The 23,686-nt window shown below is 55.6% G+C and overlaps 1 protein-coding gene across 2 annotated transcripts in view; it reads left to right on the forward strand.

The window, feature by feature from the left end:
- The window catches only part of TNRC18 (trinucleotide repeat containing 18), a 74,772-nt gene that overhangs the window by 41,885 nt on the left and 9,201 nt on the right, over window positions 1–23,686 (forward strand). For both annotated transcript variants that reach the window (XM_087817017.1, XM_087817018.1), the window contains 10 exons: window positions 1,164–1,335; window positions 2,719–3,079; window positions 7,304–7,579; window positions 11,909–12,190; window positions 16,618–17,054; window positions 20,392–20,544; window positions 20,968–21,109; window positions 21,471–21,588; window positions 22,072–22,147; window positions 22,247–22,355. In XM_087817017.1, the coding sequence (XP_087673143.1) occupies window positions 1,164–1,335; window positions 2,719–3,079; window positions 7,304–7,579; window positions 11,909–12,190; window positions 16,618–17,054; window positions 20,392–20,544; window positions 20,968–21,109; window positions 21,471–21,588; window positions 22,072–22,147; window positions 22,247–22,355 (2,126 nt within the window). The remainder of the gene's footprint in view (window positions 1–1,163; window positions 1,336–2,718; window positions 3,080–7,303; window positions 7,580–11,908; window positions 12,191–16,617; window positions 17,055–20,391; window positions 20,545–20,967; window positions 21,110–21,470; window positions 21,589–22,071; window positions 22,148–22,246; window positions 22,356–23,686) is intronic.

Genomic DNA, 23,686 nt, shown 5'->3' on the forward strand with positions numbered 1-23,686 from the left:
AGCAGAAGTTACGTGGGCCCCCTCCGAAGGGCTTCTTGAATGCCGGCCAGAGCGAGAGCTTTTCCTCCCGGCCGGGCGTGGATAGGAAAGAAGCTGTGGTCTCACTGGGTGTCGGGAGCAGCACGAGGTGAATGAGGCCCATCAAAGGAAGGGGTGCAGTGTGCCTCAGCCTGCAATGTCAGTGCAGGTGACGCTGGGCACCCAGTGCTTGGCTTGAGGAAGTGGGGCCACAGGATGCCTTCAAAAGGCACGGAGTCGGTGGGTCTGCCACAGGTCTCCTCAGGAGAAGGCAGCCCCAGGGCCCCCGGGGATTGCATTGAACATCCCTGGGTGTTCTTGACTGAGGGGAGGATGGGGAGGAAGAAACACCCATCACCAGCCCCGGGGTAAGGAGAGCAGCTCCTGGGGAAGGGGACTGGGGCCAGTGGCACGTGGGCCCACTGGTTAGGAGTGTGCACCCCGGAGGTGGCTGCACCTCCTGCTTCTGAGTTCCACCTCCAACCCTTGTTGTGACATCAGCCAGGTGCTGTGACCTCGGGCCAGGTGTTGGCTTTTCTGAGCCTTAGGCTCATCTATGAAAAATAGTACATATAGCAAAGCATTATTTTGGGGCTAAAATATAAAGCACTAACGTGGAAGGAGACAAATAGTAAGCACCAGGTAAAAATTAGCTGCTTTTATTACTACTTGTGAGGGTTTAGCTTAGAGCAGCCAAGAGAAGCCTTAAACGGGACCACGTCCCGGCTGCTTACACTCCCAGGAGTAAGGAGACTGGCCAGGGGCTCTTCCTTCATGTTAAGCTCTTGATCTTAGTCACCCGCTCATGCTGGCAGACTTCCTTGGCTTTTCTGATCTTTGTTCTTGGCACGTTTTGGTAAAGAGGCATTTGACCGTGCAGAGTTGTGTGTGTGAGCGTGTGTGAAGGGAAAAGGGAGAGAAGAGGCCAGCAGAGGATGCCGCCTTGGGAGTTTTTCTTCTTTCCCATTCACAAATATCCCAGAATCCCAGCACTGTAGTTTTACAGGATCTGTGTCCCCAGACTCGTCAATGTCATCACTGTCTGTGCTTCAACATCCAGAGCCCACCCTTCAGGGCCACGAGGGCGGACCCCAGCCCGAGTGCTGCCTGGACGTGGTGCTGACCAGTGGTGCCTCTGGTTGCAGGCTGAGCAGCAAGCCCCTGCTGGTGTCAGATGCCTACGAGCTGGGAGCCGGGATCAGGAAGAGGCACAAGGGGCCTGAGGAGGAACACGATGCCCTCGCTGCAACGGGGAAGGCCAGGGGGAGGAGCCAGCCTTGGGACGAGCAGGAAGCCCCGTCAGACTTCATGAGTCAGGTCAGTAACCCCAACTTCCAGATGTGCTGCCATCTCAGCCAGCAGGTCTGGAGGGGATGTGGAGTTCACACTCCCTTTGCGGGTCTGTCTTCCCTGGTGCTGCACAGAAACTGTAGAAATGGTTGCCTCAGTGCCGCCAACCTGCCCTGCTGGACAGAGGAGGAAATTAATGGCTCAGAGACTTACCAAAGTGGCACAGCCTCAGGCAAAGCTGAGACTGAAACTTACAGCCCGTGTGTGTGCTCCATGACCCTTTGCTGAAGCCAAGAAGGGAGACTGCAGGTTTTTAACCAGATAATGCAATTACGCTGTTGTTTAACAGTATAATTGTTTAATGAGGAGCTTCTCCATTCTGTAGTTCTAAGAAACAAGGGCTTGATGCCATTGTAATTTCCTCTGTGAACTCTCCAGAGGTAATGGGGTGAGCGCCAGCTCCTTGATTTGTCTTATTTCTGCAGAGCATTGAAATCATCCACTTAAAGCCCTCGCCTCTAAATACTAACGTACCTTGTCATCCTGTAAAGCCCTGTGTGAGGGGCTGTTTTGGTTGGGTTGGCCCTCAGAGGGAAGTCCTCAAGTCAGGGATCTAGGGGTAGAGAAGAGAGCCAGTTTGTACACCAGATCCTTTATACTCTCAGGTTGTGAAGGATACTTTTGTTGTTTAAATGACACTATCCCAACTTTTTTTTCCTGATGAAATGTTATCTGATGAAAGAAAATCAAGGTAAAATATTCAAATGAGGCGCATTAATGGCTTCGAAACTGCACGTTTCAGCTCAACAACCAATGACTACAGCTGATGAGAAAAAGGAAAGCAGGAATTTAATCTTTGAAATCTCTAATCTCTTTGCTTCAGGCATCCAAGGCACGCTCCAGGCATTTTCTTGGCAGCTTCGGCCCCTTAGTTGGATGGGCTGATTAGGCTTCTCTGTCAGCTGCTTTAGGTGGCTGAGATAAGCAGATCGGCTGTGCTACGATCTGGGTGTCGATCTTGGTTGCCGACCTCTCTCAATCCAGCTGGTTTCTCCAGCTCCTTGGCAGTGCCCGTTACTTACAGTGCTTCCCGAGGAGGCACCACACAGCACCGGAGGGCCAGAGTGGAAACGCCGGTGCCAGCAATCTTTGTCGCTGGCTGTTTGCTGAAGCACTCCCTGTGCCTTATTGCGGTTCTTCATCTTCAGAGCAAGCTTGTGGTGCCTGTCCACAATTATCCCCGTTTTACAGAGCAGGATAACTGACGCTAAGAGGAGTTAAGCAGTTTGTCAGAAGCCACAGAGGCAGGGGGAAGACGTGCAGTCCGGTCCCTCAGGGCTCGTGCGCTGAGCCCCCACTCCCCTGTTGGGTCATATGTCTTAACGCTGGACTCCCACCTTCCCTCTGCAGCTAAAGATTAAGAAGAAGAAGATGGCCAGCGACCAGGAGCAGTTGGCCAGCAAGCTGGACAAGGCCCTCTCCCTCACAAAGCAGGACAAGCTGAAGTCCCCCTTCAAGTTCTCGGACAGCTCGGGGGGGAAATCCAAACCGAGCGGGGGCTGCAGCAGGTACTTGACGCCTTACGACAGCCTGCTGGGCAAGGACAGGAAGGCGCTGGCCAAAGGCCTCGGCCTGTCTCTGAAGGCGTCCAGAGAAGGTAAACACAAAAGGGCCGCCAAGGCCAGGAAGATGGAGGTGGGCTTCAAGGCCAGGGGCCAGCCCAAGTCGGCCCACTCCCCGTTCGCCTCGGAAGTGAGCAGCTACTCCTACAGTAAGTAGAGGACGCCGCGCCGCCTCCACGCTGCTCTTTCTTTCGCTCGCGTCTCCTCTTTTCTGTCTGTCTCCGGTGTTGCCTGCTCTTCTGTCTGCCTCTGCCCCGGCTCCGGGTCGGAAGTGGGCCCCCGGAAGCGGAAGTGTCCTTATTGGCCGGCGCCATATTGGGCGGGTGCCTGCGATTGGCTGTGGGAGCGGAAGTCTTCCTTTTCGCCAAACAGTCTTCCGCTGTGGGCCATAAAGCGGGCCTGGCGGAGGCTTTGTGCCACAGAGTTTCGGCTGCTCTGCCTAGAGCGGCCGCTCGTGACCATAGAGAGGACCCCGCCTCCCCAGCCCGGCCCGGCCGGCCCTCAGGCGGCGCTCCGCCCTCCCGCCAGGGGTTGGTAAGAGCGGCGTCGAAGGGGTGCGCACCTGCTGGGCAGCATTTCGCTTTATCTCCGTGACAGCCCTCGAGGCGGTTCCCCGGATAGAAACTGAGGCGGGGGGCGGTTGACCGCGCCTGGCGGGGAGTCAGCCCGGGGCAGGCTCGGAGCTGGCGGCCGCGGTGGGCGAGGCCTGTGTCGCCGCCGGCCGCAGGTGTCTGCGGAGCCCCGGCACACTGCTGGGGGGCGGGGACTGAGCTTTATTTTACTGACGGGATCTCCATCGCCGGGAGCTCGGGGCCAGGCACTCGGGGCGAGGCACTCGGGGCGAGGTCTCCTCAGCCGGGCAGCCCCGGTCATCCCCGGTCGGCCCCCGTTAACCCCAGTCGCCCCCGTCAGCCCCGGGCCGCCCCGGTCACCCCCGTCAGCCCCGGTCGGCCCTGGTCGGCCCGGGTCAGCCCCGGCGGCGGTCGGCGGCCTCCCGGGACCCGGTCCACCGTGCGGCGTGTAACGGGCGTAGGTGTCCGAGGACAGGACGCCTCGCGCCCAGGGCGGGCGGGGACTGAGTGTGGGGCCGCTGCGGGGCGGCCAGGAGGGGCTCCCTCCGCCTGGCCCCGTCGGCGGGGTTTACTCCGGAGTCTCGGGCTGTGCTCGGGGTGGAGACGGCGTTTTCACGGGGGCAGCGTGGATCTGTGTGTCGGCGCTTCCGATGGGCTCCGCCTGGGTCAGCCGGGGAGGTGGGGGAGTGTCAACGTCCGGTGCGAAAATGGATGCCTTTAATGTTATAATACAGTGTATTTTTTTTTTTTTTTTTTACCTGTCATTGGGCCTCATATTCTTATGGAGCCCCCTAACAAACGTAGGTAACTAAGTTTGGTTATTTTCTTCTGTTCGTCTGTCTCGTGTCAATTTAATTCTTTGACCTGACCAAAAAAAAAAAAACTAGAAGAGTAAAGGATAGTTTCTTCCTCTTTGACAATGTCATCCATCCAGCTTCATTGCACTGAACAAAGGCTGGTCATTGTAAGAATGCACCTCTCCATATAGAAAAGGGAATCCGTGATGAGACATTTGTTTCATTATCATTTATCCCATATAGAAAATGACTATAAATAGAAAAGTGTCTTATAATTTTATTAAGCCAAGCTCCAAAATATGCAAAATAATAATAATAGTCCAGGCATGAAAATAACCTTAGTGACTAATTTGTTTTCTAATTTGTCCATTGCCCACCATGGCTACACTGGATAAAGTCAGATAATCGGATCTGAAATTCTCAAAATAGTTATGAGAGTGAGTGTCATTAACGTTCACTGGGAGTCATGACATTTAATGAAAAGCCCAAAGGAGAAAGTGGAAACTGAGATGATTTTCAAGGACATCAACCTTTATAGAATGTTCAGAGAAAGAGAAGAGCGTGTCATCAGGGACCGAGGAAAAGGCAACAAAAAACGTAAAACCTGAAAACCATTGTGTCCTGAGAACCACAGGGCCAGGCTCCTTACAGGAAATTGTTACCTGGCAAAGCCTGAAGACAGGTCAAGTAAAATAAGGATTAAAATGTTCCATTTTTACGGAGTATAAGATAGTTTTGCCTGGTAGCTTGGCGCAGCACTGTCAGCGGAGTAGTGGGTAAAGAAGCTAGACTTTAAAGCTTTTTGATAGAGAATGGAGAGAGAAAATTCGAAGACAAGTAAAGTGTATTTTCTTAAGGAAGGAAAAGTCATGTGGTTGCGGACTTGGGAGTTAAGGTCGCCTGCCTTGGGGGGGCTGTCGTGAGCGTCAAGTGAGCTCATGTTGGTAAAGAGCCTGACATGGCACCTTGCAAAGATTAAATTGCTGCTGTTTTACTTATTTTATTTTTTTAAAGTGTGCTTTTGGTTACCTGGGTCTAGTGGGTTTCCAGGGCTGATTCTCAGATGGGCGTGGGGCAAAGCAGGTGCTTTGTGTTTTCTGTGCTGTGGCCGAGCACGCATCCCTCGGTTTGGGTGGGTGTGATCCCAACAGCCTGCGAGGCCCCTGCCACTTTCAGAGGTGCATAGCTCTGAGGAGGACAGAAGGGCTTTCACCCCTGCTCTTTCCGCCTCTCCTGGTTCTGGAATAGTGACGAGGGTGTGCGGCGGGTTGCTGCTCCTCTGATCTTTCAAGGCACAGTGGTCAGTGGATGTGGCCTGGTTGGTTGCCTGAAGAATGCCCCCTTCCCCCGCTTTCGTGTGGATGTATAACATACAGTTAGAGGCCAGAGGTGAGCTTGGCCCCTGAGATACTGGGGTGCTTCAAGCTGGTGAGTCCGCTGTAGCCGATGTGTACGTGGGCACAAAGCCATGGTCAAGTTGCATGGTCAGTACATGGTCAGTCTAACTCTGTTACATCTTCATCTACAACTCTGCTGTTGGGGGAGGGGGGTGGGTCAGCATTGCAACAAGGAGGTCCAAAAGCCCGTCTCCAGCTAGGTGATGCAGTGTGCAACTGGCTGTGGAGAGAGCTACTCTGTTTTCTATACTGGCTCTTCTGCGGTTTTAGGTAAATAAGGGGGAAGTCACAAAAAGGCCATGGGTGTGTCCTAGCAGAGCCATGCTGTGCGGCAGGAGAGGGGAAGGGAGAGCATTGCCCTCATCTCATGCTTTTTCATTTTGGATGGTAGGTTGGGGGACAGGCCTGGTGGCTTTTGGTGGGAAGCCAGGTTGGTCATTGTCACCCACAGGCATCTCCAGTTTGGGATGGGGCACACGGGAGGAAGAGCTGTAGCTAGAAGACAGACAGGCAGGGACTTGTCCGGGCTTGTCCTTGTCATTGTCCTCCTCAGAATTGCCACGCCATCCTGCACTGGGGTCATGGCGGGAGTGGAAACCATAGATGTTGGAGAAGGCAGCCAGAGGACCCCCCCCCTCCTTCCTGCCCACAGTTTCTTTTGGACTTGGAGATGGCAGGCATTGCCAGAGCTGTAGCCGTGTTTGTTAACATCCCTCACGTTCCAAGCAGATTTTATCAGATCAGGAGATTAGACTTTGGCTGCAGAGCCCTTTCTTGCCGTGAAGTCTCCCTTGACAGCCCCATATGTAAAACGGATCAAAACAGTGTATGTTCTGGGTGGGTTAGAAGGGGTCAGAGCTGTGCCCATGAGACAGCCCCCGTCCCCAAAGTCTGGTGGTCCTCCCCTATGAAAGCTGGAGAGCCTTGGCCTCGCTGTGTTTAGTGAGACCAAGACTATGGGAAGCTAGCCCTGGTGCTCTGGTGACCGGCCCTCTGGTAGGAAAACAGGCGAGTTGTAACATCATTTGCCAGTTTCTTTGGCGTGACTTCTCTGCTGTTGCCTGTTTCAGGCTGCCTTTGTGACATTGCTGGATGTGGAGTTGGATAGAGGTGTGCACGGTTGAGTGTGCCCTTGCCCACCCAGCGCCACTGGAAGTGGGTATTTTGGGGAGAAGAGCTTTAGCTGAGCCCTTTCCTTCCTGGGCCTTGTCCTTCCCCTGGGCTGGGTGCAGTCCTGTGGGATAGGCCGGGCCCAGTGGTGAGCTCCATGGCCTGGGAGAGACCTTCCTGAGAGCAGACTCCTCCCTCCCCAGAGCCTGGAAGGGCTGTGTGCCCAGGTGGCTCTGTTGTGGGTAATGCTGGCAGCAGCAAACCTGGAGGGGGCCTGAGTCCCAGCCCAGGAAAGGTACACCGTGTAGTGCTTGCGGCTCGGGGGCCTCCCGGGTAAAGAGGTGGGAGGCCTGCCGCTTGTTCCACGGCCAGTAGGTGTTGGGGCCTCTCCGTTCTGGCAGCACCGGGTGCTCTCATAACCACTAAGTAACCAAAGAAAGACACCAGCCCCCTCTCCCACCCCCAACTTATCTTATCACAAACTGCCTTGACTGCAGATACGGACTCGGAGGAGGAGGAAGAGTTCCTGAAGGACGAGTGGTCTGCCCAAGGCCCCTCCGGCTCCAAACTGACATCTTCCCTCCTGTGTGGCATGGTGGCAAAGAACAGCAAGCAGGCCGGAGGCCCCAAGCTGCCCAAGAGGGGCCTGGCGGCCGCCCGGACTCTGAAGCCCCAGCCAGCCGCGGGCAGGAAGCAGCCGTTCTGCTTGCTGCTCCAGGAGGTCGACGCCCGGTCCTCCTTCAGTGATTCTTCGGAGGACTCATTTGACCAAGGTTACTAGCTCCAAACACAACCCCTTCCATGTTTTATAGCGAGAGTGCGTGAGAGTGAGCGAGCGAGCGAGCCGGGTGCGAGCGATGGCGCTGCTGGGCGGCCGTCTCGGTCTTGGCAGCGTAGCCTGCCGTATGAGCCTCTTATGCGGGTGTACTTGTACCTGTATCGTTGCGATAATACCACGGCTGGCTCTTTTTGAGCTTTTATACGGACTGATCTTAGTCTCCACCTTCCTCCACTCTCCCCTCCGCCCCACCCCATTCTGGCCTCCTCTGTCCCCTGGACCGCAGGCCGGGGTGGGGGTCTGGCAGGGGCCTCCCCAGGGATGTTTTGTAAATGGAACTTTGTCGTGTGGGCGTGTGACTTGATGTTTGTACTGCGATTTTGGCAAAACCAAGCTTTATTAAATATATCGAGTTCATTTTTAACTAAACCCGTGTGCCTTGTCTCTCTTGCTGTGTCCTGACTTAGACGGTTAGGTTGCCGCTTCCCTCATTCCGTTCCTCCTCCCCTCCCCACCCTCCCTGGAAGGGGTAGAGACGGAGTAACGCAGTCGCTGCTTTCCTCTGTTATTCAAATATCCCTGGGAGCTACTGGCATGCACTCCATGTTTCAGGTTTAAAGTCAACTGCTTTCACCTTCAGCACCATCTTTTTTTTTTTAGCTGCTTGTCTGTCTTTTGTTTTCTTAAAGCTCTGTTCCTATGCACAGTGCTTTAGAATGTTTGCAAACATTAGTTTCTAACACACATTTCTGTCCTGAGGGGTGTGTAGGCAGCACAGGGTCAAGATCACGTCAAGGTTGAGGGGTACAGCGCAGTGGCCTGTGAGTGCAGAGGCTGGCTGCTCAGCCTAGCTGGGGCCTCCTCCGCCTCACAAAAACAAGGTCCGAGTCAGCGACCTCTGGCCAGCAGACTCCAAATCGCGTCTTGTGTCTTGCCTCAGGTTAGGACTTGCTTCAGGGTGAACCCCTACAAGGACCCCCTGGGCGCCAGAGCCAAGACTCCGATGTCCCTGAGTGAGGCCTGGGCATGTCAGGTCCACTCAGATAGGAACTGACTCAGCCCCAGGATCTGAGTGCTGCCCGAGTCCAGCCTCTTTTGCTCTCACACTCCCTGTCTGCCTTCTCCTTCCCACACCTCCCCTCCAGATGGCCCAGATCCATTTTGGGGTGACCAGCAGATGGCACAGCAGGGAGCCAGGTGCCCTTGGGGCTCACACTGTCCTGGGCAACTTGCCAGTCATCCTGGTTTCCCGAGGCCGCTGGTTTGCCACCTCCTCCCTCTTGTCCCTTGGGCTAGACCCCCATGCCTCCTTCCACATACTTTCTCCCTTCCCCCTTAAAGCCAGGTGCCAGTTTCCAAATTTTGGGGCTCTCCTGCTTTAGCTCAGACCCAGTAGAGAAGCAGGTGGTCCCCTGGAACTAGCAAGGGGCTGTTTGCCCCAGGGCCCTCAGACCAGGGCTGGATACAGCAGTGGACAGAGCCCAGATAGGGGAGTGTAGGGGGAGAGGAGAGGGCCCCACCACACACAGACCCATTAGTCAGGTCTCCAAAGGGATATTTGGGTAATAGGGCGTTACTGACACCTGATACTAAAACACCTAATCGGCTTGGCTTTCCAGTGTGTCTGCTTTCTCCCCCAGCAGCTTGACCATACCTTCACCCTTGACCCCTACCCATGATGCTTTGAATGTCTGTTTTGGTCTCTTGCATTCGCTCTCACGCTGCACTTGGACGCAAAGCGAAGGCTGGGAGTAGGGCAGACGGCGCCGCGGGTCACTGAGCTGGGGTCGAGCCTGGCTTGTGGGTCCGTAGGTAGGCACACCCTTTTCTTCATGTCCCCCCTGCACCTCCCTCCTCGGGGCTGCCCCCATCGGCTATGGCAGCAGCGGGTCGCTTTGGCATATGGATCAGGTTTTGGAAAACCAAACCAAGTCACAGCAGCCAACCCCACGCACTGAGCCAGGAGGATTTTTTGTTTTCATCTTTTTTTAAATAGAAAATAGTTTCTCTGCGTTTCCCTGGGTTTCTTTGTTGGGAGTTTTTCTCCCTTTGCCCTGGGCAAGCTGTGGCCTCAGGTGTGGACAACTTCAGAAAGGCTCTCTTGATCCTCAGAACCCCCTGCTCCCCCTGCCCTTTAGCCTCTAGCCACGAGGGAGGCAGCCAGGTGCACTTGCCAGGCTTGGAGCAGGAGTGGGAGGGCCCTGGGAGACCAAGATCACCTGTGGTCCATTTTGTGGTGGGCTCACCCCCTTTTTTTGGCTTTTGCCTTTCAAACACTCCTGCATCTCATGGTGCTAGTGTGGGGCCGCTGCTGGCTTTCTGGGATCTGATGCAGACACTCGGATATCCAGAAACCCAGAGTGAGCCTCCCCTGCCAGACCCTGCGGTGGAGACTCCTCCTGGGTGGAGGGTTCTGGAGCCTCCACACCTGAGCAGCTCTGGGAAGGCTTCTGTAGAAGGGAAAGCTGGCCACCTGTCCAACCCTGAGCCCCAGCCCAGCCAGCCACCACTACCATCCCCAGGGGGCCTGATGTGGGGGACCCAGGCGCTGTCGAAAGTCTGCCTACACTTAGCCTGCTTTGCCGCTGTGGCCCACGGGGCGGAGACAGACCGTGACGTCTGCACTGTGAAGGGACCGCAAGTGTGCACTGCCTGCCTGCCTGCCGCCCGCCTGCCCGCTGCCTTCATCCGCTTCATCCATCGCTCGCGGAGCCGCCTCCTTTCACCCCTAACAAACTCCCTCTCTCTGCCTCTTTCCTCTCCTGACTCCCTTTAGAGATTCCTTAAGTTTATTACTGCTTCCCTCACCCAGGGGTCACTCAGCAGAAATGGGGCTCCCTCCGATCAGCGGGCGGACAGCAAGCCTCTGCCCCGATCAGCACTCCAGGGCCGCCACACTTGGCCACTGGTGGCACTCGGGCAGGCAGGCAGCCTGGGGGCTTGTCAGGAGAATGTGGAGTTGGCTGAGCCCAGACTGCCCCCACCCTAGACACCATGTCCACCTCCAGCCTCCCCTGGCCCAGCCTTGGCCAGCGGCCCCCAGAAACCCTCACCCTCCCAGTGCTCTGGGCAGACAGGCACCCTTGGGCAGGTGTCCCTCGGGGGGCTCATGGGCAGGCAGCCCCTGCTGCTGTATGCCTGCCTGCCCTTGGGTTAGCCTGGGAAGGGCAGAGCAAGCTTGTACCTCTTAACCATCTCGGTGGAGGTTCCTGTGTGGGAGCGTGCCCCTTTCTGCCCGCCCGCCTGCCCCATGGCCTGCCCCACCTCTGTCCCCATGACTGGAGTGACAGGGCCAGGTCCTGGAGAGAGGCACATCTAGCCAGCAGCTGGAGACATGGGCAGGGCTTCTATAGAGTTCCACTAGACTGGGAGACAGGACAGCCAGCCAGCCCTGGTTTGAGTCCTGCTCTCTACCTGAGCATTTGAGCCCCTGGGCTCCGGTCTCCAGGTGCAGAGTGGGCCGCCCTGTGCCCTTCCTCACTCCCCGTGGTCCAGAGGTGTAGACAGCCTGTGGCTCCCTTGGTGGTGGGGACAGCAGTTTCTTCTAACAGGACAGGGTGGCCCTGTGTGTGTTTAATTCTCCCTGTACCTGCAAAGCGCTTTCTGCTATAAATGTGTGGTCCTGTTTGGATCCTCCCCTAGCTGGGGTGGGCTGAGAGGGTTACCCCATGCCACAGATGGGAAAATAGGGCTCCTGGAGGGCCAGGGGCTTGCCCCAGATGTCCCAGCGTCGGGGTGGTGCTAGGAGCTAGTTTTGGACCCCAGAGCCTGCTCAGGGCTTCCACCGTGGATGTCCACCCCTCCCCCCAAGAAAAGACCAAACTCCACCTTCTCCTGCAGACAGCCTACAGGCCTCCAGCTGCCAAAACCATGCCAGGCACCGTGCCTAGAGCCCCGGCTTGAGCCCCCAGCCCCCTCCCGTCCCTCTGCTCCCTTCACGGCTTCCTCTTTCCTCTCCTCTCCTGCCTCCTTCCTCAGCTCCACGTTGTACGTCGGGGTGTGTGTGCGTGTGAGACCCTGGGGAGAGCCGTCTCCAGTCCTGTCTGTGTGTCCCCCGCCCCACAGGACACGTGCATGTGCTGGTCCCCTGACAGACACCCACTCCGGTTCCCAAAGCCGCTGCTCGGGGCCGTCGGGACCCCAGGGCTTGGGCTCGCTTTGGTGGGGCTCTGGGTCATCGGGGGGCTCATGGGCTGGCTCTGGACCCACCCCCGGCTGTCAAGGCGTGAGGAGCCTGACGGGTGCTCCTGCCGAGTGGGGGCGGGTGGCCCAGGCCCAGGCCCAGGCCCAGGCGAGGCCCTGACTCCTGTTTTCTGCACCCCAGATGAGCGTTCTGAGGACGAGATTGAGGATGAGATGGAGGACGGCGACGGAGAGGAGGAGGACCAGCTGGAGGCCGAGGCCGAGGCCCACGGCAGCCATAGGCTGGGGGCGCGGGAACCCGCCCTGTCGCCCGGCCTGGAGGAGAGCGGGCTGGGCCTGCTGGCCCGCTTTGCAGCCAGCGCCCTTCCCAGCCCCACGGTGGGGCCTCCGCCGCCCCTGTCGGTGGTGCAGCTGGAGGCCAAGCAGAAGGCCCGAAAGAAGGAGGAGCGGCAGAGCCTGATGGGTAAGTTCAGCAGACATGCTGCCCGAGGGGCTCCGCTGCCCTGCCTGCAGGCGAGGAGACCGAAGCTCCGGGAAGGGAAGGGGCAGAACTGGGTGCCCTGCCCTGAGCAGAGGCTGGTGATGGGCCTCCCTCCCCCGGCCTGCAGCTCCCAAGGAGGGGTCTCTAGAGCTGTGCGTTGACCTTCAATCCAATATAGCCTGACCCACCCCCTTCAGGTACCTGATGTCAGGCAGGTGTGGGAAACAGAGAGGCCTCAGATCTGCCCCTAAGGGGAGGGGGCTGTATGAGGTCCCTGACCCAGCTGGGGAGTTCAGGAGACCACACCTGACCCATGAGAGAGCCGTGGGAACAGAGAGGGAATAGAGGTGTGGACAGGAGGAGTAGGCCATGCAGAGTGCGCCGCCCAGGGCCGGGGCTGAAGTGGGCATTGTTGGGCTGCGTCGCTCTGTGTGCCAGGCTCACCGTCGCATGCTTCATGGCTCCAGAGCTCATTTCTCTCTGGTGCTCAGTAATATTCCACTGTCTGGACGTACAGTTTATTTATCTATTTGCCCACTGAAGGACACCTAGGACATCTTTTTTTTAATGGTTCCACAGCTTGTGGTTTTTAAAAATTTTTTAAAAATCTTTATTGATTTCAGAGAGAGGAAGGGAGAGGGGGAGAGAGAGAGAAACATCAATGATGAGAGAGTCATTGATCAGCTGCCTCCTGCATGCCCCGACTAGGGATCGAGCCCACAACCTGGGCATGTACCCTGACTGGGAATTGAACCCCGATCGCCTGGATCTCCTAGGTCGACGCTCAACCACTGAGCCACACCTGGCCGGGCCACCTAGGATATCTTGATGACATCCAAGTTGTGGCCGTTGTGAATAAAGCTGCTATAAACATCCCTGCACAGATTTTGTGTGGATAATAGGTTTTAGCTCCTCTGGGTGAATACTGAGGAGTATGGTTGCTGGACCAAACGGCGAGGGTATGTTTAGTTTTCTAAGAAGCCATCAAACTGTCTTACAAAGTGGCTGCACCATGTTGATTCCCGCCAGCAGTGACGGAGAGTTCTCGCTGTTCCATGTCCTCACCAGCATTCTATGTTAGTGCTTTGGGTTTTGGCCATTCTCCTAGGCATGTTGCAGTATTTCATTGTGATGACAGATGTGGGACATCTTTTCGTGCACTTACCTGCCATCTGAATATCTTCCCTGAAGTGTCTGTGAAGGTTTTGGGCCCATTTTTTGATCAGGTTATTTGTTTTCTTTATGTCTAGTTTTTTTTTTTTTTTAAATGTTTATATTGATTTCAGAGAGAGGAAGTGAGAGGGAGAGGGAGCCACTGATCAGCTGCCTCCTGCACGCCCCTGACTGGGGATCAAGCCCGCAACCTGGGCATGTGCCCTGACCGGGAATTGAATCGTGACCTTCTGGTTCATAGATTGACGCTCAACCACTGAGCCATGCTAGCTGGGCTTCATGTTGAGTTTTAAGAGTTCTTTATACATTTTGGATAACAGCCCTTTATCAGTTGTACCTTTTGCAGATATTTTCTCCCACTCTTGTCTTTTCATTCTCTTGAAGGTATTTTTTGTGGAGCCAAAATTTTTAATTTTAATGGGGTCCAGTTTATCAGTTCTTTCTTTCGTGGATTATGCCTTTGGTTTTGTTTCTAAAAGTTCCCTGTCAAACCCAAGGTCACCCAGATTTCCTCCGACGTTATCTTCTAGTTTTGTAGTTCTGTGTTTTACATTTAGGTCTGTGATCCATTTTGAGTTAACTTTTGTGAAGGGAGTAAGGTCTGTGTCTGGGTATTTTTTGTTTTGTTGTTTTTTTGGCATGTGGATGTCCACCGCCATTTGTTGAAAAGACTGTCTTTGCTCCATTGTGTTGCCTTTGCTCCTTTGTCAAAGCTCTTTGACTATATTTTTGGGTCTATTTCTGGGCTCTCTGTTATGTTCCATCGATCTGCCTGTCTGTTCTTTTGCCGATCCTGCACTGTCTCGATCACTGTAGCTTTGTAGTAAGTCTCAAAGTTGGGTAGCATCAGTCCTCTGACTTTGTTCCTCTCCTTCAATATTGAGTTGGCTCCTCTGGGTCTTTTGCCTCCATATAAACTTTAGAATTAGGATGTCACTTTCCACAAACTGACCCGCTGGTTATTTTAATTGGAATGCACTGAACTCTGTAGCTTAAGTTAGGAAGAACTGACACCGTGACAATGTCAAGTCTTTGTATCCATGAACATAGGCTGTCTTCCTGCCTTTTCTGTGTCTGTTGAGACATTCACATCGCTTTTGTCCTTTATTCTATTAATATGGTTCTTTACGTTGGATTGTTGTTTTTTGTTATGTTGAACCAACCTTGCATTCCTGGGATAAATCCCATGTGGTCAAGATTCATAATCTGTTTTAATGTTCCTGGATTATACTCATGTTGTTTATAATTGTTATGTCTCCCTGATGGATTGACCATATATATTACCATTTCAAAATGTCCTTCTTTGTCTAACGTAACAACTTTTGTCTTAAAGTTTCGTCTCTTGTTTGGTATGAGCATCAGACAAGCTGGCCACCCCAGTTCTCTTTTGGTTACTCTTTGCAGTTTGTCTTCCCCATCCTTTGCCTTTCAATCTCTTTGTGTCTTACCCTTTTGATTTTTATTTTCCTGCTCCCCTCTCCCTCCTTTACTGCCTTATTTTTGGGAGAGCAGGCAGGAGCCCAGGACGCTGGGTGGGAGTTACTGTGTGGCAGTGAGACCTTGGCACACCCTTCCCTGTCTCCCCACAGCACCCTTGCAGAGACCGGTTCCTCTCTCCCAGGCCATTCATGCTGCTCCCCTGGCCTCATAGGTGTTTGTCCTCTGACCCATCCCCACCTGTGGGGCTCTAGTCTCCCCCTCCTCCAGATGTGTTTCACTTCTCGTCACTGCCTGTCCCTCCACAGTGACTGCAGAGGTTTCTTTGCATCTGGATTTTCTGGTGGCTTCCAGCAGGGGGCTGTCAGCAGGTGGGGTCTCATTCTCTCATCCCCGCAGCAGAAGTCCAAAGCCTGTGTTTTACGGGCCACACTCTAATCAGCCATGAAAGCCCCCAGCTGCCTCCCTGTGCAGCGGGAGGTCTGTTAACAAAAGATTAATTAACGGGATCATTAAGCTTTGCAAGTGGCTCCTTCCCATGAGTGTGCTCCCTCCCCTGCCCCATCCCTCTGCTGCACCTGCATCTGTCCAGGCCATGGCGCCTGGCCTCTCACAGGAGCCCTTGTGGGCAGGCTGCCGGTGGCCTGGGGGTCAGGAGGCCTGGGTTTTAGCACTGGCTTCTCAGCTCATTTGCTGTGGGACTCGGGCAAATCCTCCTCTGGGTGATGTCAGCTCTGGGGCTGTCACAGACAGCTCATCCCCAGGACCTGCCTGGAGGAGGAACACACCTTACAGCTCCTGACCCCAGGGAGCTGTCCCGGCCACCACTTCGGGGCCAGGCTCTGAGCTGCACATTGTGGGGTGCTCCAGGAGAACTCGGGGATCCACTTTTTGGGGGGGAAGCAGGATGGGCTGGGCAGACATGGATGGGAACCCCAGAGCATGACATGTGCCTGGGCTAATGGAGGTGTGGACAGAGGCCCCCAGAGTGACGAGTGGATGTCCTCAGAAAGGAGGTGCAGTCTCCAGGCAGGGGTAGGAGAGACGTGGTGCTCAGGCAGAGGAACCAGCAGAAGCGAGGGCCAGGAGGTGTGAAAGGATGGAGGGTGGCCGTGCAGTCAGCAGTTGTGTGTTCAGGACTGGCCTTGTGGGTTTGGCTCAGGGGTGTACCTCGGCTGTGGGAAGAAAAGGGAAGGGGGGCAGACCTCTAGGTGAGAAGAGGAGCTGGGCCCCAGGGTGGCTGGGGTTCAGGTGAGACCCACCCATGTAAAGGGGATTGGGTGCCAGGGACCTCCCAGCTCTGAGACATGGCACCAGTGGAGGCGAGGCCCTGCCGGGCTCGGGGATTTCGCTTGGGTTTTCCCATCTGCTTCCCTGAAATTGCTGTCTGCAGGCGTGGGGCCCTCCCTGCTCACCTGTCCTCCCTGCTCACCTCTCTGGGCTCTGGGGTTCCCATGGGGCACAGGAGGCAGAGGAGCTGTTCCCACGGGTCCAGGCAGGAATGTCCACGTTCCAAATCTGATGCTTTTGGGGAGAGGGGGAGGGAGCAGAGGCTGGGCAGCCGAGGAGGGTTGGGGGTCAAGAGTGGGTCTGGCAGGACCTGCTACTCACAGGCATGAGTTTCCCTCTGGACCTCAGGCTCCTCCCCTGGGAGCAGAGAGAACGCTCCCACAGGCAGAGAGGTCCCTTGGAGAACGAATGGGGCTGTGGCCTTGTGCTGGTGGCTAGGGCAGCGGGGTGGGTGGGAAGTGGGGTCCCCGAGCCCCACTCTACAGCCCCCTCCCTCATTCCACATCCAGGCACTGAGTTTGAGTACACCGACTCTGAGAGTGAGGTCAAGGTGCGGAAGCGGTCACCTGCCGGGCTGCTGAGGCCCAAGAAGGGACTGGGGGAGCCAGGCCCCTCCCTGGCCACACCTGTGCCTGGAGCCCGTGGCCCTGGCCCCACCCCCACCAGCCCAGACAAGGTGAAGCTGACTGCGGAGAAGGGACGCAAGGCCCGCAGGCTGCGGGGCCCCAAGGAGCCTGGCTTCGAGGCGGGGCCCGAGGCCAGTGATGATGACCTGTGGACGAGGCGGCGCAGTGAGCGCATCTTCCTGCACGACGCCTCAGCTGCGGCCCCAGCACCCAGCAGTACGGCGCCCGTTGTTGCCAAGCCTGGCCGCTGTGGCAAGGGTGGCCCCCTGAGCCCACGCAAGGACACAGGCCGCACCAAGGACAGGAAGGACCCCAGGAAGGTAGGAGCTCAGCCCAGGGAAGAAGGGGTCCCAAACACCAGCTTTTACTCTCCAGCCTTGGGAGGTGGCTCTGGTGTCCCCTGACTCTCCAGTCCTGGGAGGTGGCTAGGAGCATTATTAGACCTGGCAGTGGGGAGAGGCGGCCTCCCTCCCTCACACAGGCCCTCTTGCCTCAGTAACATTCCAACCATGTGTGAGGGGCACGGAGCCCATAGAAAACTGCAGTTACCAAAACGCCAGACCTCCCTTTGTGATGCCACACCTGGCTCATTTACCAGAGGCTCTGAGAAGGAGCCCGGTAGCAGCTGAGCAAGGCCAGTGCGAGTGTAGTTGATATTTTAAGGTCTCTGCAGTAACTGTCATGCTCTTTATGGTGGTGATTTCTGTTGGTGACAAAGTCACAGGCACGGCCAGTCTTATTATGAGTTGTGGCCTCTACTCCCACCTGAGGGAACGTATTTCCTCAGAGGTCAGTGAACTTAGAGATGGGTTTCTTTTTTCCATCCAATTGCACAGGCTTTGGAATTCTCTGGACACCAGGGCGAGAATGCTTACTCTTTAAGGACTCAGTGGCGGTTAGACCTATTACCTTTTTGCATGGGCTGCTAGGAAACTAGTGGCTGGTGGTTCCCCCCGTGGGTGGTTGCATTGAAACCTAACAGCCAGCTCCTAACAGTGGTCTCTGCCTCAGCCTCTCCACCTCGCGTCCCTGAGGGAGGGTACACTTACACGACAGTGACCTAGAGAAAGTGGCAAAAGGGGATGAGACTCTACACCAATTTCCTGCTATCAGTGATCGTGAGGAAGGGGCTGCGTTGGAGTGTCCTTCACCTCCATTTGTGCTCACTCTTCATTTCTTTATGGCTAAAGCTGCCACTGAGGGTTCCTGTGAGTCTTGGAGAGAAGGTGCCCCCCTTCAGGTGCCAGTTGCAAGTCCAAGGCCGCATGTACTTCTGACTGACTGGCTAGAAATCGGGGGTTCCCATGACCTCAGGTTTGATAATTCACTAGAATGACTCACAGACTCGGGGAAACACCGTACTTAACGTTTACTGGTTTGTTATAAAGGACACAACTCAGGAACAGCCCATGGAAGACGTACAGGGAAGGGTCTGGGGGACAAGGCCAGAGCTGCCACACCTTCCCTGGGCTTGCCACCCTCTAGGCACCTCCTGGTATTCACAGGAAGCTCTCTAAACTCCATCATTCAGGGCTTTATGGAGGTTTCGTCACAGGCATGCGATGGATTATTACTCAGTCTTAGCCCCTCTCATGTCCCTAAGGGACCGAGTCTCTCACTGGAACAAAAGAGGCTCCAAGACCCAGGAAGTTCCAAGGGACTTAGGAGCTTGGTGTCAGGAACTGTGGGCGGAGACCAAATGTGAATTTCTTACATCACCTGAGAGCTCACAAAACCATGTGCGCAGGTTACTCGTGGCAATTGCACCTCACAGGTGGCCTGTACCTGCCTGGGGTCACAGCAGCTAATGATTGTCAGAGCTGAGCTTGGACACAGTACAGCCCAGAGCCTGGGCCTTCACCCCTGTGCCACGTGACCTCATCGGGTCTTTCCCTCGGTGGGACCTCTGTTGTGGAAAGGACCAGGGTCACCCAGTCCCAGCTTCTTGGGGATACAGTAACAGTCCAGAACAGAACAGGTTAATAGTCAACAAAAGGAGAAATCAGACACCATATCCCGTCTCCCCAGGAATGGCCACTGCTTGTACTTTTTTGAGATATACTTTGATTCCTGTTTTTTAGACTTGGCATTATATCTCATGCGTTCCCATGTGCTGAGCTTTTATTTTACTCTTTTAAAATCAGTATTTCTAAGGGGATGCATAACATCCCACTGGGTGGCCAGCCCACAGTTTTCGTACCCCAACCCCCACGCAAAGATGTGCTAAGACAAGCTATTTAATTGCAGACATTAGAGGGGAGAGGAAACAAAACCACCTTAGAAACGGTCCTTTGACCCCCCAAGATGCCTCCTGATGTTAGTTAGAAATGTGAACAGGATTAAAACGTGCATCGGACACAAAAAAGACGTAACGTGTATATGTCTATATTTCCCCCCAAAATGGGCATGAAATCGAACACCTCTCATTCCTGAAACGGTTCCTGTTTGGTGCCTTTTAACGCTGTTTGCCCTGCATCTCACTCGCCTGCTGTTGTCAGGGTAACGTTTGCCCAGGATCATCCCTTTTCTGTTTCTTCGTTTTCTGGGCCCGTGATTTGGTTGTGTCGTTGTAAGCACTTTGTGCTTAAAAAGCACAAAGTGACCCTCGCCCCCTCATCCCCGCCGCCCACTGCTGTCCCCGGGGTCCCTCCTGTACACGTGCCATCGCTTCTGATTCCCAATGGTACATCTCCTCGGAACAAGGCTCTGCCACCGTGACAAAGCTGGGGCTGCGTCTCTGGATGCACCAGCGTTTCTGGAACTGGCTAGATGTCAGGTTGCTCCCAGTTCTTGGCTCTGAGAGGCAGGCCTTACGCAGTCCGCCTGCACTTGCACCATCTCCACTCCACCTCCAGGGGGGTGCCACCCGTTTTACCAGCTGGGGGGCATTGAGCTGGGCTGGTGTGGCACCCCCCTCTCCAGGGTGAGTGGAAAGCAGCACGCGCCTCCTGGAGGTGACCTGGACAGCAGCTGCTCTTTCCAGGAACAGGCCTGGAGAACTAGCCGGCCCTGTCTCTCCTCTGGCACCACTAGGAAGGGTGAAAAAACGGAGGCACCATTGGGGTGGTTGAGTTGTGGATCCCCACACTGTGGCATGTTGGGCAGCTGTTAAAATAGAAAGCAGCTCCCTTAGCGTTTATCAGGCATACTGATGGGGGTGTTGCAAAATGGGACTTTTGGTAAATTCCCATCTGTGTTTATAAAAACCACTGTGTTTAAAAAAAGACTGTCTGCACAGCCCTTGTGTTCACATGGGTGCCTGTGCTTGTGCAAGGTTCTGGAAGAGCTCACCAGGCTGCTGCTCCCAGTGGGCGCTGGTGACCTCCACTTTAACAGGATCACTGGAGGGGCTCGTACACACAGACGTGCCGTATATACACCTCAGTGCTGTCATCTCTCTACACAAGTAATATGCAGGGTGGGGCAAAAGTAGGCTTATAGTTCACTTGGGAAATAATACAGTGATTAGTAAACTATTTCACGTAGTCACAGCTGTAAACCCACTTTCATGTGGCCCCCCCCCCCCCCGGTCTCATAGTCCTAAGACAGTTAGGACGGAAACTGAAAGTCCTGCGGTGAGGAGGGGTGAGGAGCGAGCCTGCGGTTCCTCTCGGGCCTTCCCCGCCTCCGACAGTGCCTCTGTTGCTTCCTCCCCAGAAGAAGAAGGGGAAGGAGGCAGGGTCAGGAGTGGCGCTGCCTCCACCCCGCACACCGGCCCTGCCCACCGAGGCCCGGGCCCCTCACACCAGCTCCCCTGCCTCTGCCAAGAGGAGCAAGGCCAAGGCCAAAGGGAAGGAGGTGAGGAAGGAGGTGAGGCTCTCTGTGCCCAGCGGGTCGGTCCCCAGGGGTTCCCCCAGGCTTGGGTGCATTTCTTTACCCAGTAGACAGATGGGTTGTGCCAGGGTACGCCCGCCCCAGATTCCAGCCAGCCCCAGCCAGGCTTTTTCTCCTCAAATCCGTTGCACGTGGCTGCAGAGGCTGCCTCAGTTTCTCCAAGAAGGGCACTGAGCGCCTGCCTTGGTGATGAGCACGGGTACAGTGCTGAGTACTAAGCATCAGCACTGAGCCACGTGCAGGCCCTGGCCTCTAGGGTGAGCCCATGTGGGACCCATACTGCATACCTGGCAGACGCCACTGTGGCCTGCCTGACCCTGCGTTTCCGGGGAGGGTCCCTGGCCGGGCAGGGTGTGCGAGCCGTGTCCTAAGCCGTTGTCTGCCGTGCTCTTTCCCCAGAACCGGGGGAAAGGGGGAGCTGTGAGCAAGCTGATGGAGAGCATGGCTGCTGAGGAGGACTTTGAACCCAACCAGGACTCGAGCTTCTCCGAGGATGAGCACTTGCCTCGTGGTGGGGCTGTGGAGCGGCCACTAACTCCGGGTGAGTACCCGCGATGCTGTGTGGGCTCAGGCCTGGAACATGGGGATGCAGGAGGGTCACCTGGGGAAGTGCCTGTGGCCTCAGAGGGTGGTGGTTTTTGGGATGGGGGAAGGGCAGCATGTGTAGGCTGTCACCTGGTTTGCACCCACCTGGGACCTTTCCAGACGTGATCCCCACATGTGCATGTGAGTGCACTCATGCCTGTCCCTGCACTAGGCCTGTCTGGGTACATGGATGTGATGTGCGTGCCCCGCAGCCTCCCCCAGGCACCTGTTCTGGAGGGCGCTGGGCAGGCCTGGGAGAAGGGAGGCCCAGGAGAGAGGGAGGGTCCCCAGCCCTGCCTCATTGCCCCCTCCTGCAGCCCCACGCTCCTGCATCATCGACAAGGATGAGCTGAAGGATGGCCTGCGTGTGCTCATCCCCATGGACGACAAGCTGCTGTACGCCGGTCATGTGCAGACCGTGCACTCGCCAGATATGTGAGTGGGGCCTGGGGGCTGGGGGCTGGGGAGCACAGGGCTCAGAGCCTGAAGACCCTCACTCAGTATCGTATCCGGGCATCTGCTGGGCCTTGGGTGGCTTCCCCTCTCTGAGCAGCTTCCCCCATAGAACCAGGCCGATGGAATAGTGCCTGCCTGGCACTGGGAGGACAGTGCTCTCTGAGGGGTCACTGGGGTTCAGCAGGGAGGGGCAGGAGAGAGTGTGCTGGCCTCTCTTGGGTCTGAACTCCTAGTTGTACATTGTACAAATGAGGAAACTGAGGCCGACAGGGGAGAGACTTGGCCCCAAGTTTATACAGCAAGTCAGCAAACCCTTCAGCTCTGATGTCCTGTCTCGGTGACCTGGGAGGTGGCGCTGGTGCTGGCAGGGCCAGGAGGCTGGGGTGCAGGGGTCCATGTGGGGAGTCCTCTGAGGGGATCCCAGCCTCTGCCAGCCCATCCACTCTTGCCCTGGCCTTGCAGATACCGAGTGGTGGTGGAGGGGGAACGCGGGAACCGGCCCCATATCTACTGCCTAGAACAGCTGCTGCAGGAGGCGGTGAGGGGCTGGGGAGGGGAGGGGAAGGAGGGTGGTAGGGTGCGGGGCTGGGCTGGTCCTGGTCACTGCCTGGTGCTTAATCCTTGGCCTTCTCATCAGATCATCGACGTGAGGCCGGCCTCCACGCGCTTCTTGCCGCAAGGGACCAGGATCGCAGCATACTGGAGCCAGCAGTACCGATGCCTCTACCCAGGCACTGTGGTCCGAGGTGGGATGCTCCCCTCTCTGGGTACCCTCCCTGGCACCCCCTTCTCATTTCTTAATGTATCAGCATGGATTCCTTTGGTCCCTAAAATCCAACTCTGGTGGCTTGAGCATAAACTATTTATTGGCTCGTATAACTGAAAATGACAGAGCCTTTAGGTGGGCTGGTGCCAGGTCCTGTTCACTGGGTGCCATCAGGACTCTGGCTTTAGGGGTCTGTCTGCTGTTCTCTCCTCTCTGTGCCAGTGTCACACCCAGCTCCTTGGGTACTATATTTCACCATCTTAAATCCTGTCATCAGAGAACACATCACTTTTCCCATATAAGTCCTAGGGTGGAGTCCTGCCGAACTGGCTTAGGTCATGTGTGAGTCTGATCCGTGGGGCTGGGTCCTGCGCTCTTCCCTGAAGCTAATGGGTGAGGTTGGCTTCCTAATTTTACACGGGGCCAGAGGAAGATGGGAAGGCGGCTTCCCCAAGAAATCTGTAATGTTGTTAGCAGGATAAGAGAGAGAGCAAACTAGGCAGACAAAAATAACAGGTGCCCTGGCCGGTTTGGCTCAGTGGTTAGAGTGTTGGCCCGTGGACTGAAGGGTACCGGGTTCGATTCTGGCCAAGGGCACGTACCTCAGTTGCAGGCTTGATCCCCAGCCCCAGTCAGGGCTAGTGAGGAAGGCAACTGATCGATGTGGCTCTCTTGCATTGATGTTTCCCTTTTCTCTCTCTCTCCTTTCCACTCTCTCTGAAAAGCAATGGAAAAAATGTCCTCCGGTGAGGGTTAAAAATATTAATAACAAGTATGCCAGAAGGCGTAGGTATGGATGGCAGACCCTAAAAGGGTGTACCCCTTGGCTCTTGCAAAACTCACACACCAGGAGATGGGGATATAGGTGTTTGTTAACATTAAAAGCAAACAAACAAACATGGCAGATGCAGTCCACCCCTTGGCTAGCTGACACCCATACACTCCCAAGATGGAAAAGGGTGCTGGGCAGGAAGTCCTCTTATTCTGGTGAACATTCATCTTGAGTCAGATCTCCTGGAGCTTTCTGTCCCCTGAATCGTGCGGGCAGCTGCTTTCCTAGCCTCAGGGGTGTCGCTCCTGGGATTTCTCGCCATTGTCCTGAGAGCTCCGTTCCTCGCTCTCTTGTGCTGCATCCTGTCTTTCCCTTCCTCGTCTCTTCAAGTCCGTACATGTCTGAAATCTCTCTTTTGCCCTAGTCTGTAGAGATAGTTGAGCTGGGTATACATTTTAGGTTGGAAATAATTTTCAAAGTCATCGTTCCACTTTTACGTGGCTCCCAGTGTTGTCTGAGAAGTTCAGTGCTGTGATTAT

Source organism: Miniopterus natalensis, chromosome 4 (assembly GCF_054644295.1).
Source record: "Miniopterus natalensis isolate mMinNat1 chromosome 4, mMinNat1.hap1, whole genome shotgun sequence".
NCBI lineage: Eukaryota > Metazoa > Chordata > Mammalia > Chiroptera > Miniopteridae > Miniopterus > Miniopterus natalensis.